Raw genomic sequence first — 14,645 nt, 5'->3', positions numbered from 1 at the left:
GACACAGGTTTGGTACATTGTAGATCGGGCGAAGCCAAAACTGACAGCAGTCAATAAACTAATCAGCTTTTAAGCTGTGTAGCCCAGCCATACTGCATGTATCAGCTTTATACTGGTCATACTAGTCTTTTACCAGTGTCTTAGCACCAACATGGGCATGAATTATTTTGGGTTAGTGGTCAAGGATATAGTCAGGGAGGCACAGATCATTGGTTCATAGCTGATCGTACAGCCTTACCCGGTCGCTACCGCTGAGCCTGTTGTCATCACCATACAGCACTATGAGTGTGTGAATCCATCAGCAGGATCTATTCATACACTGCTGAATACATCAACACAAGACCACACATCAACACTTGCTCTACCCCTTTGCTGTCTAACAAACATGCACACACTGTTTCAATATGTGCCTATTAATAACTCTTTATTTCCCTGCTTATTATGAATGGGGTTTGAGCAACACAACACTGTGACCTTTATTAGCCCAGGAGAGCTAATTAGAGCTAGCTTATTCACACACACACAGTCAGATGACAAAAGGAAAAACAGAGGGTTGAGTTTGACATTTTCACTGTCCGTAATAAGCATCCAATCAGAAACTCAGTTTTTACAATTACCAGGACTCTTTCCCTTTCACCCTTTTCTATAAACTCCAAACACAAAACCCACTTTTCAAAGTACATTCACATGACTTCTGACTCCAAATAATCCCTATAAAATAACTTTATCTTCTCTTAAAATCAAACATTCATTAAAAACAAACTCTACGGAGTATTCATAACCGCACCTCTTTGAGAAATGGAAAATGCAGTGCTTCCTTCACCCTTTCAGAACATCACCAAAATACATTTAGTTAAAGCAGTAAACACATTAGAAACTTAAAAAAAAGCACACGCACAGTGCTGCTGTTGTTTTCAGCAGCAACACTGCAGACATAGAGAAGAAAGAGGGAAGAGAAGAAAAGAATACCTTCTACAGAAAGAGAAGAGAAAAGATGTAAAGAATATGGAGGAGGCAAAGAGATCTGAAGAAAACAAGAAAGAAAGAGAGTGGAAGTAAAGGAAAGAAATGAAGGAGAGGAGTAAGGAGGAAACGAGAGGAGCTGTAATATTGTAAATGTAATTAGTCTCATGTGAGTTAATCTCTTCATTTGTACTGAGAAAGTGGATCATGGGAATTCACTCATTTAATTAGCGAATTTGTGGGTGTATAAATGTGTCTTTGTGCGGGTACAAGTGTGTATGCTGCCTCCTGGTGGTCACTAATTGCCACTGAGGCAAAAAAAATAAAAATACTGTAAGTACACTCAGTACAGCACATCCACACTTCATGGTCTAAAAAGTCACGGCTCTCTTTCCCTTTAAGCTAAAAACACATTTTTTCCATTTGTGTTTTTTTTTTTCCTGAGCCTAACTGATGGGTTCAGTTTAAAATGTACACTCGCCACTTAATTAGGTACACCTTGCTCGTCCTGGGGGCTTGCGTGGGAAAATCCCAGCAGATCAGCAGTTTCTGAGAAACTCAGACCAGCCCATCTGGCACCAAGGACTGTGCCACATTCAAAGTCAGTTAAAGCGGCTTTATCGTCCATTCTGATGCTCCGGGTGAACTGCAGCAGGTCGTCTCAACCATGTATACATGCCTACATGACCTGAATGGCTGCCAAGTGATTGACTTAATATATTTATGTTAAGGAGCAGAAGTGGCCAGAGAGTGTATTTGTTTGCACACTAGTCACATACAGAGCGACTGACAATTTAAATACTTTACACAGGAAAAGTGACAGTCACTAGTGTATGTAGATGTAGATGTACTAAAATCATTTTGTTGAGAAATAGGTGGATGAGGGTGTGACGTTTATCTTCTTTATCCAACAAGATCAAACTCTTCCTTAAGGAGGCAGGATAGACAAAAATGCAGTTTTGGCAGTGGAGGACTCCCCACAGCTGGTTCATTAAACATTAATGTAAACCATACAGGAATATAAAGCTGAAGGGTTTGGAGAGTGTGTGTTTAAGTTTGTTATTGAACATGCTCCAAATTGGAATTAGTATTGCACTTTGTCACTGCCTTGAAAGTGCAGACTTGTTGATCCAGAAAATGATTTGCCACACTAGAAGTTAAAACCTGAGGGTTATTTTTTAATATTCCCTCTCTTCTGCTGACATAATGAGCCACGTTGGCACATCAGCTCATAAACAGTCCCATTACTCTTTTTTTAGTTTGAGATATTTGACTCTGTTTTCTGTATTTTTTTTTAGAAATCTGCAATGTGGAAATGTTTTTAAATTAGTAGACTTAATTTCACCTGACGAAGCTGAAAAGCAGCAGGTGACACTCCCATGACTTCCATTTGGCTTCCTAGCTAATTTTATTAATATCAGGATCATGAATTTCCAATTATCCATGCATTATTCATGGCTGATTCACCATCTTATGCAGTCCTCCTCCTCCTGTTATGTAATTCATGTTTTGAATTTTTACCCACATAGACTCTGTGCACATATTTACTAGATTATCTTCATTTTGTTGCAGTTTCGGTGGGTATTTCTTATCTTTTTGGCAGAAGTTATGATGTAAGCTTTTACTGTACTCATGTATTATTACATGTCTTTGACAGAAAATGTTAATTGTGGTATTTCATCTTTTCCTGGTTTGTAATAATATCATCAAATGTCCTTACCAAGTTTTACCTGCATCATTACATACAGGCTTCTCTCCAGGCAGAACTGGAAGGCTGTTTATGTAACATTTACACAACAATACATCACTTAGCACTACTACATTTTACTATATTTATTCATTTAATTTAATTTCCATGACTTGATAGACACGAGTCAGTAATAGCAACCCAGTAAATAGACAGATTCAGTACTTATTTCTTGAGTGCAAGCCTCGTTGTGTAGCATTTTTAAACTATTGTGATACTTCTACTTGAGTAAAGTGTCTGAGTACTTCTCATACTGGTGAGTAATAACTTTGTCCTTCAGTTACTGACAGTTTGTAACTTTGGAGCATTTCTGAGGTCTACTCTTCGTGCAAGGAGAAGAAAAACAGAAAAGAAAATGACAAACTTGACTCTATGGACCCGGCTTCTTCGGACAACCAGCCGAATGACGATCTAGAAACAAAATAATCTGCTCTTCTGATTTACAGCAGTTTTATATGGAAGCCATCCTCTCTGGAGCTCACTGATAGCAGCAAATGCCCTCCTGCAGCACAATGATTGTGATGTCATCCGACCTGACTGCTGATAGGCTGCTCAGCCAGGTCACTGTCACACACTGCACGCACACACAAATACACACTTAGACTGGCCTGGAGGACCACTGAGTTCAGGCCAAAGAGCTTTTCATCGTCGAGCGAGCATCACGTAATGGAGAGAGAGAAAGAGAGCACGACATGATCATTCAGACTGAGTGTGTGTGTGTGTGTGTGTGTGTGTGTGTGTGTGTGTGTCCAATAGAGAGAGATTTAATCTTTAATCAGCGTTATTGTACCCTGCACACTGATATGGACACACAGTATATAATTACATCTGCTGCACTTGCACATACACAGGTGTCAGTGGGTGTATGTTTCTTGCTCCACTCGACACTACAGCACACTTTTACAAGTGTCCTGCGTTTTTGTGTTTTCAGCAACAAACTGGAACAGTCCGACAGGAAAAGTCACACAAAGATGCCGTGACAGCAGCTCTGCGTGGAGACTAATACATTTAGGGACTAACACCAAACGTTCACAATGCATTTGAGAGATGTCGGGGTGGATTCAAAGCGGTGCCGTGTCCCAGTTTAATGACCTGCTGCTGGCTGCTCCACTTTAACTCCTTTACATCTTACAACACGTTCTCACTCTGCTGACCAGCAGCTTGACTTTAAGGAAGCGGGGTTTAACCTCTGAGGAAGCTCCGAAGCTGTTCCAGTCTCCTCTGATCAAACAGCTAAATGGGGTCGAGGCATGTGAGCTGTAACTTCACCAGCAGAAGGCGCTGTGAGAAATGCTGCTATTGCTCTGTTATAAAGAATTCAAATGCTTTAGGGCTGTTAAAACAGACTCAACATATAATAGCACATCTAAAATTAAAGACTTGACCTGATGATGCTGTTGTAGTTTATTAAGAGGGAAACAAACTTAATTTGATAGCACTCGTGGAGCAGTTGTGGAAGAGCATCATTTCAGACCCCAAACATCAGTCTCAGGAAAGTAACCAAATTACTGAAGTCAGTAGGAAACTGTAAAGGTCTACACGGTTGGGTTTTAGGACATGGATAGAAATTATATACCAGACAACTTTATTATCTAAGTGATTACATACTGGAAGTGTTATGCTTGATTTGATATATTTACTGGAATTAACATGTTAAGCATTTGATCTTTATATTCAGGCTAACAATTTAGGATCCTGTACATTATCCACATTCTGTATCATATTTCATCAATACTTTACACAGAACACTTACACTGTATTTTATGACCTCATAATTTGTATTAATAGTTGACTTAGATATTCTTAAACCTCTTACAGATTTTTTAATGTTGTGGTTTTAATAAGGATTTTAAAATTCTGAATTTACATCTTTTCAGTCTAAAGACGATTAACAAACGCTTTAAATTTGGGACCCGGCAATACTAAAACTAAACCAAACCATTAAACCATTTTATTTTATTTAAAAATGTTGAGGTATTCATATATATTATTTGTATTTTAACTATAAGACAAGTCGGGCAACCACAAAAGTCTCTGAGAGCTATAGGGAACCATCACGAACTGCATATAATCAATTTAACAGAGATATTTTAGAGTGAATGGACTCACAGACTATACAACAGCAGCCACAGCATAGCTCACAATGCTGACATAACTAGCAGATGCTGAGGCGGAGCTAAACATACAGAGGCTGCGTAAAAAACTGCAGTGATGATGTCACTTGATGCAGGTTCAGTTTATCCTGTCAGACCTCAATCTCCAATCTAGCATTCACACACACACACACACACACACACACACACACACACACACACACACACACACACACACACACACACACACACACACACACACAGTGTAACCTCTCCCAGGGGCAGCAGCTGTTGATGATGGATGAGCCAAAGTCACGCTCGCTCAGCAGACAGCAGTCAGACTTTACAAATTAACGTCCTGTTTAGCTCTTAATGCCCCTCTGGGTATCCTGACAACTGGCATGATGGTTGGCATGGGAGTGCAAAGTACAGACTAGTTATTTCCTCTCACGCGGGACACGAATCACCTGCCTGTCAGTTTATAACTGAAAATGTGAGGCAAAACAAGATCTAGCCCTGGTCCTACCTGCAGTCGTGCTGGAAGGAGCGCTGAGGCCTGAACTTAAGCCGGGAGTTGGAGTTAGTCCTGCAGGCTGAGAACTGAGCCCTGTGACCTGGGGAAGAGACCTGGACTGGGCCCCTACTCATATCAAAGACATCAAAGACCCATTAGAACATATAAAGAGCCAACAATAAGAAGAAGAATCTCTGCTGCTGCTGCTACACTTGATTATTATTTAGTTTCCTTTCCATTCAAATCTTTGTTTGGATCTCGGGGAAGACAGTTAACAGTTATTTAACTAATCTTACGTTAGCGGATTTTTACATGTGCTCATGCAGACGCTGCTGTGATACGGCAGTCACATTACAGAAGGGAATTACCTGCTGCCTGCTGCCTGTTCTCTCCAGCCTGCAGCTGTCTCACTCTCCGGAGGTGAGATCTGCCATTGTAGTGCAGCTGGGCCTGAGCAGCAGAGGTCAGCTGCAGGTTACACACCTCACACAGCGAGTACGTCCCGCTCTGACCTGAAAAGAAAAGCAGGGACAAGAGGAGAAAACTACATTGTTTGCCTTGAGTTGCAGAGGTATACTGTGTTGCCGATCACTTAACATGTCAGTCACCTAAGGATGTAGAGTGTGGGACAGAGAGACTGATGGACGTAGGTGTGGGCGTGTCCATCAGCTCTTGACACATCCCTCCAAAGCCAAAGATGTGCCCACTCTCCAGGAGCTGAGAGGGGCTGAGAGGAGTCTTCATCCCTGCAGAAGAGAAGAGAGAGAAACACAAATTACAATCACTGTTCTCAGTTTTTATGTAACATGGAATTATTAGGAATTATTAATTCTTCCAAAAGTTGCATTAAGGTTTAAAATAACTAAACACCAAAGACATCTACTTTTTCATTTTAACTTGAATGAGCTTTGACACTTTGAATTGAAGAGCTGACCATCAGAAAAACCCTAATGATACAGGTTTTGTTGACCTGAACATGAGCTAAGTATGTGCTATAAAATAATATATAAAACTATAAAACAGCGGTGCAAAAAGGTTAGAGAGTTATTTTAATTTGCCTACATCAGGAGTCAGTGTGCCAGCTCCAAAGGTTTACCAGCTCTGTAAGGAGTCACTCTCTCAACAATTAAATAAGTTGCAAATACACTCAGATGACCCTCAAAGAAACTGAAACTTAAATTTCCTAATCACACCAGTTAATATCTGTTACTGGAAGAGATTATCTTAAAGACACTAGCGAAGAAATCCAGAGAAACGTCACAAGATAACACTGAAGTGATTCAACATAGCAGCTCTGCCTGCAGCGCCAGCGTGAAGGTGACACCAAACATCGGGATGTCTTAAACAGGAAGACTCGCTGAGGGACGGATGGGTGGACGGACAGACACGAGTGAGGCCTGAATGACACCGGAAACAAAGCGCGAAGCATCAAACGCTCACAGGGAAAGTGATGAAGTAATGACTAAGAGGAGAGAGAGGAATCATGACATATGTGTGTGTGTAGGTCAAACCATGACTGTGTCCATCTGCTGTCCTGGCAGCGCTGCCAAGTCACATGACCTCCAATAAAACACACACACCCTCTCATTTAGTTTGGTTTACTGCCACAATGTACATTACTCATATAAATACAGGGACACGATCATTATGGCACTAACTCAAGGTCTGCTCCTCTCTACTATCGACACTCGATTTCGCCCGTGTGCACAGCGACACAAAATAACTCATTATGCTTGAGTGAAACTATAGTTTCTGCACATAAAAAACATTAAATTTTTACAAAAAAATTTATTAAAAGCTGTGCACTTTGTGAAACGGTGCTGACAATCTTTCTTTCACGTGAGTTTGTGGCAGATTACATTACACTCATATAGTCAGAGCCATTGTGAAGTTTAAATTAATGAAATCCGACTTAAATAATGTTAGGACAGCTATTTGGTGTTTGCAGCTCGAGGAATAAAAGTAAAGGCCCTGCTCATCCCATTCCATTTTATTCATGTAGCGCGAAATCACAACAGAAAGGGCCTCAAGTGGCTTTATATTTTAAGGTAAATAAAATACAATAACACAGAGAAAACTTTACCAATCAAACAACCTCCTTTGAGCAAGCACTTGGTGAAAGTGGCAGGGAAAAACTCCCTTTCAACAGGAAGAAACCTCAGTCAGAATCAAGCTGTTCTTCTTCTTCTTCTTCTTTTTTCTCTAGTTTCAAAGTCACCTGCTGCGTTGCTCATCTGCCTCTCCCGTGACTAGAAGGCTTGTTCTTGAACCCCCTCCTCAACTTTTCAGCTGCCTGCTTGTTGACTGTTCTGCATCCCAAAGTGAGGAGCTGGGTATGCTGCTCTGCCTTGGCTGATAAGTCTGTGTATTTGAGCCTTTTGGGTTCTTTGTTTTGCCCACTTCAGCCTGCCATAGTGCCGTTAGCTCCACGGGATTTCTGTGAGGTTGGCCACTAGAACAGGTGTGGCCTGAGACTAGCTGGAGTGATCTCTGGTGGAAGACAGTTTTAGATCTAGATCAGTCTGCATCGGCCAGGAGCGTAGCTTGAAACATCTCCCTTAGTTTTACTTTCCAGATTTTTCTTTGTTCATTCATCATGCACAGTTTCCCTGTGTCTTGTTAGACGCAGGTACTGAGGCTCACTGGTAATGCAGAATTTAGCGCTGTAAAGGTAAATAGAGACTAACGCTCTAATGTGTAAGGCAGAGACACAAAACAACCCATGTCACGGTTCAGTTATCAGGAGACACTTCCTGTCTCGCTCCCTCTTCCAGCTGGTTGTTAGTGGTGGACTTTATGTTCTGCAGACAGCTGGTTAATCTGCCACTGTGATGAATTAGCTTCAAAATGCGCGCGCACACACGCACACACACACACACACACACAGAGCGAGAGAGCCAGCTCATGCTGACATCAGCTTCAGCAAGGGAAGGATTAAATATATCTGCTCTATTGAGCTGGGAATTACACACACACTCTCACACACAGGTAAATACATGCACACATCTTCACTCTCACACACACAAACGCACAAAGTAAGACGCAGACAGAGAAAGACTAAGTCAGTGAACTGAGAGTTCAAGATCCAAATGAAATGTGTGTTTAGCTTCTCTGTTGTAGTGTGTGTGTGTGTGTGTGTGTGTGTGTGTGTGTGTGTGTGTGTGTGTGTGTGTGTGTGTGTGTGTCTGTATGAGTCTAATCCAGGCTGACCAGGCAGTCAGTAATCAGAGAGGCCAGCTGTGGGTTATAATCTCATACATACATAAGCACACACACACAGACGCACACACTGACACCGGTCAAGCAACAATGTAATTCGTGACTGATGAGGAAAAGTAGGAATATGTTCAGGTAGAGCTTCTCACCAACCTGGAAAAGACTTCAAAGAAACACCTGACTGAGTTCCAGCCTCATCTGCATGTCCTTAATGTTGCGGTGAAATGCAGTTCATCATCTCTGTCAGTGTGTGAATCTCAGACTGTGACTGCTAAATCCAGAAGTGCAAGACCATAATGAATGTCGAGAACTGAATACTAAACTCAAAGATGGCACCTACTCATTTGAACTAAAAGTGTTCAGCTGATGGCAACCCCCCGCCTGCCCCCCGCCTGCCCCCTTGCTTCCATACTGTGCAGCCCACTGAGCATCACTGACCTAACAGACATCATAACACTCAGCCTTTAACTTTACATTGGGATGAAGCAGACCAAATAAAGCTCCAGCTAGAGGTATAATGCCTCTATGGATTAAAAAGATATATACAAAAACATAATAATCAGCCTTCTTTGCAGTTGGAGGTGTCAACAGTTTTACACACCCTCTTTATAACAGTGCTCTATGGGAATAACGCCATTAGGGCTGCTGGGGCTTCTTTTATTCTACCAGTGGTCACACTTTTAACATGAGTGGCCACTGTTAGAAACATGAACAACTACCCCAAGTGACATTAATGAGAGCAAGTAGGTGTCTGTCTACCCTAGTCGTGCCAAGAAGTTAAATCCAGTCGGCCCTTCATAGCTTTTTAAAACACTATGTTTAAATCTGGTTACAAGTAAAAGGTGACAAGTTATATTCTCAGGACGTGGAAAGATTCCTAAAAAAGTCTAAAATTGGTGTGAACTGGAAAGCTTCACCTCATCGATGTTTAAAAAATGCAAATAATGTATTTGGTGTTGGGTTTTTTTGTTTCATTTCGTTGGGTATTTTTAATCAGTTTACTTCATGTAAACTGTCTTCTTCTTGTCCTGTGAAAAAATCAGTGCATCAATCTCTAAAAACAACATGACAGCACAGCTTAGGTTTGCAAAGTTGCATCTGAACAAACTAGAAACCTGAGGAATGAACTATCAAGCACGGTGGGGGAGGGGTGATGATTTGGGCTTGGACATCTTGCATACACTGAATCAGCTATGAACTCCTCTGGACACCAAAGTATTTGCAGTCAAATGTGACGCCATCTGTCCGACAACTAGAGCTCAAACAGGACAATGAATTCAAGAACACCAGCAAACAAAAGAATGGCTGAAAAGGAAAATAATCGAGGTGCTGCAATGGCCTGGTTAAAGTCCTGAAATCCTGTGGAAGGTCCTTAATAGAGCTGTGCATAAATAAAAGGCAGCAAACCTCAATGAAGTGAAGCAACCTTATAAAGAAGAGTGGAATAAAAGTGCTCCACATAAATGTAAGAGACTAATAAAATCATACAGAAAACAATTACTTCAAGTTATTGCTGCTAAAGTTGGTTCCACAAGCTACTAAATCAAGGACTTAGTTTTTCAGATAACTGCAACGAGTCTTCTGAAAACTTTTATTTTTGCATAACTGTATGTCTCGTTCTGTGATGCACGCTGACCTTATTTGTGCAAGCCTGACTGAGAAGACAAATTTCAAGCTATCATTTTTTTCAAAAAATCTCTTCTCTGTTTATAACTAATGTCTTCTATCATCTTCAACATCCTCTCAACAATGTTTTGGTGGGCTCACATAATAAGGTAAAGATTTTACAGAAAAAGACTCAACAAACTACTCAGAGCATGAACTTACTGGCGACAGTGGGAAGGGAAAACATCCCTTTCTCAAAATGCTTTTCCCCCCATCAGGGCATTTGATAAATCCCCCATGACAGAATAACTCACTTTTTGGGGGAAATCAGAAAGCTGGCCTAGACTGCTCCATCCATGGACGTGTGAAGCTTGGTAAAAAAAAAAGCCCTTGTTACTTTTTAGCTTAGCTAGCAAAGGTTTAGATGTCAATTCCCACTCTGCGTCAGCCATTCTTGCATCTTTCCCCTCATTCAAACTGTAATTCTTAAATTCTTCCCATCAATCCGATCCACAAACTAATGTGTAATATTCAGCACAATGGTGCTGTGTAAGTATTTATACTTTCATATTTGCTATTTTAATGTTATTATACTCACTATTTTGCTCACTATTTAAATTAGCTGTTGTATTATTTAATTCTGTGGAATTTAATTTAATTTCTGTGGAATTAAATAATACAGTAAGCAGTAAGAATGTATGCATGCTAATCTGCTGAGACATAAGCTCTGCTCCAATTTCACTGTACAATGCCCATGTACCTGTATCTGTACCTTTAACATGACGTCGCCTCTGCCTTCATTAAATAAATATTTCGAAGTCTATGTCTTGTTAAAAATTCTACATTCTGCATCAGTATTTTTCTTTTATGCGAGCTGACATTTTTCAGGTCTAGCAAACTCACATCTCTCACAAACATCCATTTCAATGCATTTACAGTGAAGCTCTAGTCATTCGCATGCAAGTACCTAGATAAACTTTGAAAAACAGCAGTCACCGTCAAAATAATTTCCCACAAAATTAAAGAAAGAAACAGTAATTCATTCCCTGATGGAGCTTATGAAGGAGTGTTTGGATGTTGAAATGGGAAAACTGCATGCTGTCTATTTTTCATTTCAATTTTCCTCATGTGGGCCAGTCAGGGGTAACCAAAGGGCCGGATGTGACCCGGAGGCCGTACAATGCCCAGGTCCTGCTCAAGCCACTGCCAGCTTCACTCAACATGTGCACTACTATTAATGTTAACTGACTATTGTTAGTTAAAAACCATTTATGTACAAAATGTATGTCAACTTTTCAGGAACCACCAGGCGTGTGTTATTGTTCAGTGGTGTATGAAATCTTTTATGAACCATTATTCTGGTCTGAAGAGTTTTTTTCAAACCAGAGATGCTTTTCAGCTTATGTGACAACATAACCGACGATACCAGTTCTCCCCATGTTAAATCTTATATAATCTGATCTTGTCTTGCTCCCACAGTGTTTTTATTTCTGCGAGTGGACAAATGAGGAGCTCGTCTGAGTAGTGGAAAGCTCTGAATCCTGCTGGGGTTAAAGATAAAGAGGCGAGGGGCACCAATGTATGTCATTGTTCCCTGAAAGAGACACCGCATAGACACACGTGCATGCACGCACACAGCGTAACCTCAGGGGAGGACAGGGAAAAGAAACTAATGGAGATCTGAAAAGACAGAGAGAGATCGGAGAGTGGCTGTCTGTCACCCCGAGGCTTGGAACTGGTAATAACAGTGGTCAAAGACACACACAGTATACGAAGCGGTAGCCAGCAGCAGAGATGTTGAAACAAAGTACTAGATACAGTGTGATGTTTGTCCCTGAATTAATCTGAGAAGCAACATCAGAACAAACTCGTTACAAATTGTGCGTTTGTGAATATATAAATTGCATATTCTCACTGTAAAACAGTGTCAAATTGTTTAAAAGTAAAACACATTCTTAATCACATGAGTAATTGCGTGCAGGCCGTATCTTCTTCTGCTGTAAGGTCTTGAAAAATGTCACTGTGACAAACTGTTGCCTCACTGCAGTTTCTGAGGCGATGCACACTGATGCGTTACACATATTTTCACAGCTGTCTTTTGAAAGAGGTCAAATCAGAAAAAAATCTTTCCATTGCTATTTTTCACATATATTCTTGTTTTGTTGTGTTGAGGGGAGGAGGGGTCAGAACTGGACGAATCAGTCTAACCAAACAGTTTCCATATAAATGTTTTAATATCTGCTTAGTCTTTCTTTCTTTCTTTCATTTGCACACAGAGAGCTTTCTTGAAGGCTGCGATTTCCCTCCAGCAGAATGTACAAGGTCAACTCTCAGCAAACTAATTCATGTCTAACCTCAAAACCAAAAGTGGAATAGCTCTGACCTGAAACTACTAGCTAAACACTGCCTTTATGGAAGTTATTGTGAGGAAGAGCTACCAGAAAGGCTCAATTCAGGCCTAATTTTTCTGTTCGAAGCTGTAACACAGCTAGGGACCAACTCACAAAACCACTGTAACAATGTTTAATGATTTAATGATTCCAGTTGTCAACACGTAAAATACAAAAGCCGGTTCTACTGCATCTGGTTTGTTTTAAATCTATTTTTAAAGGTTTAAAAGTTCAGTTCATTCATGTGTAAAACCGCGACAGTTCCTAACCTAATCAACCAAGCATAATAATAAAACACTGTAATGCACGAAAGAGCAATCTGACTGAAAGCATCATCACAAGTCAGTTCTGTAACAGTATTACATTATAATTAAAAAAACATTATAATGTTACGTCATGTTAGCTTCTAAAGGGATTAAACAGGCAAAAGTTTCTATATCCAAAAAATAACTGAAATAAACAGATTTTCAGCCTCATCTTTCATTAGTAAGACAAACGTTATCGTGACACTAGAATTTTAGAAGGAGGTGAAAACAACTGCTAAATTAAATACCATGCAAATGAGAATCTAATCCACTAATAATGTTAGCATTTTGCATACTGATGTTTTTTTACATGCTCTCACTGAGACTCACTGTGCTTTCATTGTATCTGCTTATTTTGTCGCATTTTTTAGTATCTTGCTGTTCTGAACATGCATTGTTTCTGTTTTTATTATACACTGTACAATCCTTTCATTCACAAAGATAGTGACCTGCTCTCAAAAATAAGTCTTAAAATTCATAAACATCAAGCGATAATTTTGAGTAAAATGCAGCAGAAATATAGAAAATCAAAGGTTTGCTTATTCAAATAATGAATCATCAAATAATATATGCTTAGTACAAAGTGAATTTATACCAACCAAGTAGATTTCATTTGACCAGATTCCGTTGCATTGTACTTATGTAACAAAATTATGTGCAAAACTTACATGTAATCAAATTACTTAAAGTTGGGATTTTGTCATTAATTTTTTTAGGGAGGGGATTTATTTTTCGATATGTCCAGCCAAATACTTCCCTAAAAGTCTTGTTTTAAGGTTGACACAAGAAGTGCAATAGTGCTACATGTTTGCTAAAATGCTACAGCTATGAAGAAGTGACTTATGTCAGCCTTACACCTTCAGTTTCCAAGCAATTCCAGTCTCACAGGCAATTACTGAGAGTCACAGTAAACTCATAAAACTGGCATGCTCGTTTCAATTTAATCATTTAGTGTACGGTGGCCATAAAACTTCGAACTTACAAGAAAATCCAGAATGTTTAACAGCTTAAGATCAATCACATACAGGAAGTCATCAGTCAAATGTTGCACCAAGCCCCTGCTTCCACTTCAGTCTTCAATATTTGTTCTTGTAAATTTATATCCGGGACATGATGGGAAATAGTCTCAAAAGAAATCTAGTTCCAGTTTTGCAAATCAAAAGCCTCAAAGTTCTCCAGTCTTTGAATAAAAGGTGATGCACTGCCAGATTGGCTCTCTTTAAGTGTTTTCATTGTCTTCTAGTTTATGTTGAGCATCAGCCTTACCCCTTCTTTAGACTCGCTCCAAGATTTATGGCTTGCTGTAGCAAGTAGAATGCTTAAGCCTGGATGCTGGAGCTGGCATTCAGTGCAGGAATTAGCCAAATACCACATCCATATCTGTATATGAACAGCATTTCACATAAAGCCACACACAGCACTACCAGTGGGATGAGATCGCATTCGTGTTCAGGCTAAAGTGAATCTGAAGAGCTGCAGGGGGCCGAAACCTGAACGCACCGTGAGGACACACGAGGTGATTACCACTCTCGTGCTTTCTCCTGTCTCCAGAGATATATAACAAGGAATCGGGTGAGGTTTACCATCACTTTGGATATTAATCTTGTGAGCATCTCCAAGGAGACGAAGAGTGAGATGTAAAAACATGAGGAAGCTTTTATATTATTGCTTGACTTGAAAATAACTCAGTAATTAAAGCTTCGAATCCATACGCCCCCTAAAAAAGTGCATAGAAACTCCTGCTTATGGAGCTACATGTCTCACCAATTGTTCTTAATCATCCACTGGAAAATGTTGTTATGAGTAATTCTT

General features: G+C 40.1%; 1 protein-coding gene across 3 annotated transcripts in view; it reads right to left on the bottom strand.

Annotated features, from left to right (window-relative positions):
• Nucleotides 1-14,645, bottom strand: part of znf385b (zinc finger protein 385B) — a 59,090-nt gene that overhangs the window by 26,343 nt on the left and 18,102 nt on the right. For 2 of the 3 annotated variants that reach the window (XM_063500193.1, XM_063500195.1), the window contains exons 2-4: nucleotides 5,926-6,063; nucleotides 5,686-5,829; nucleotides 5,330-5,446 (exon numbers count right to left, since the gene is read on the bottom strand). In XM_063500193.1, the coding sequence (XP_063356263.1) occupies nucleotides 5,330-5,446; nucleotides 5,686-5,829; nucleotides 5,926-6,061 (397 nt within the window). In that variant the 5' untranslated portion in view covers nucleotides 6,062-6,063. The remainder of the gene's footprint in view (nucleotides 1-5,329; nucleotides 5,447-5,685; nucleotides 5,830-5,925; nucleotides 6,064-14,645) is intronic. The other variant, XM_063500194.1, reaches the window with a different exon arrangement.

This window comes from Pelmatolapia mariae, linkage group LG16_19 (assembly GCF_036321145.2).
Source record: "Pelmatolapia mariae isolate MD_Pm_ZW linkage group LG16_19, Pm_UMD_F_2, whole genome shotgun sequence".
Classification (NCBI taxonomy): Eukaryota; Metazoa; Chordata; class Actinopteri; order Cichliformes; family Cichlidae; genus Pelmatolapia; species Pelmatolapia mariae.
This window is presented reverse-complemented; position numbering and strand designations above follow the sequence as displayed.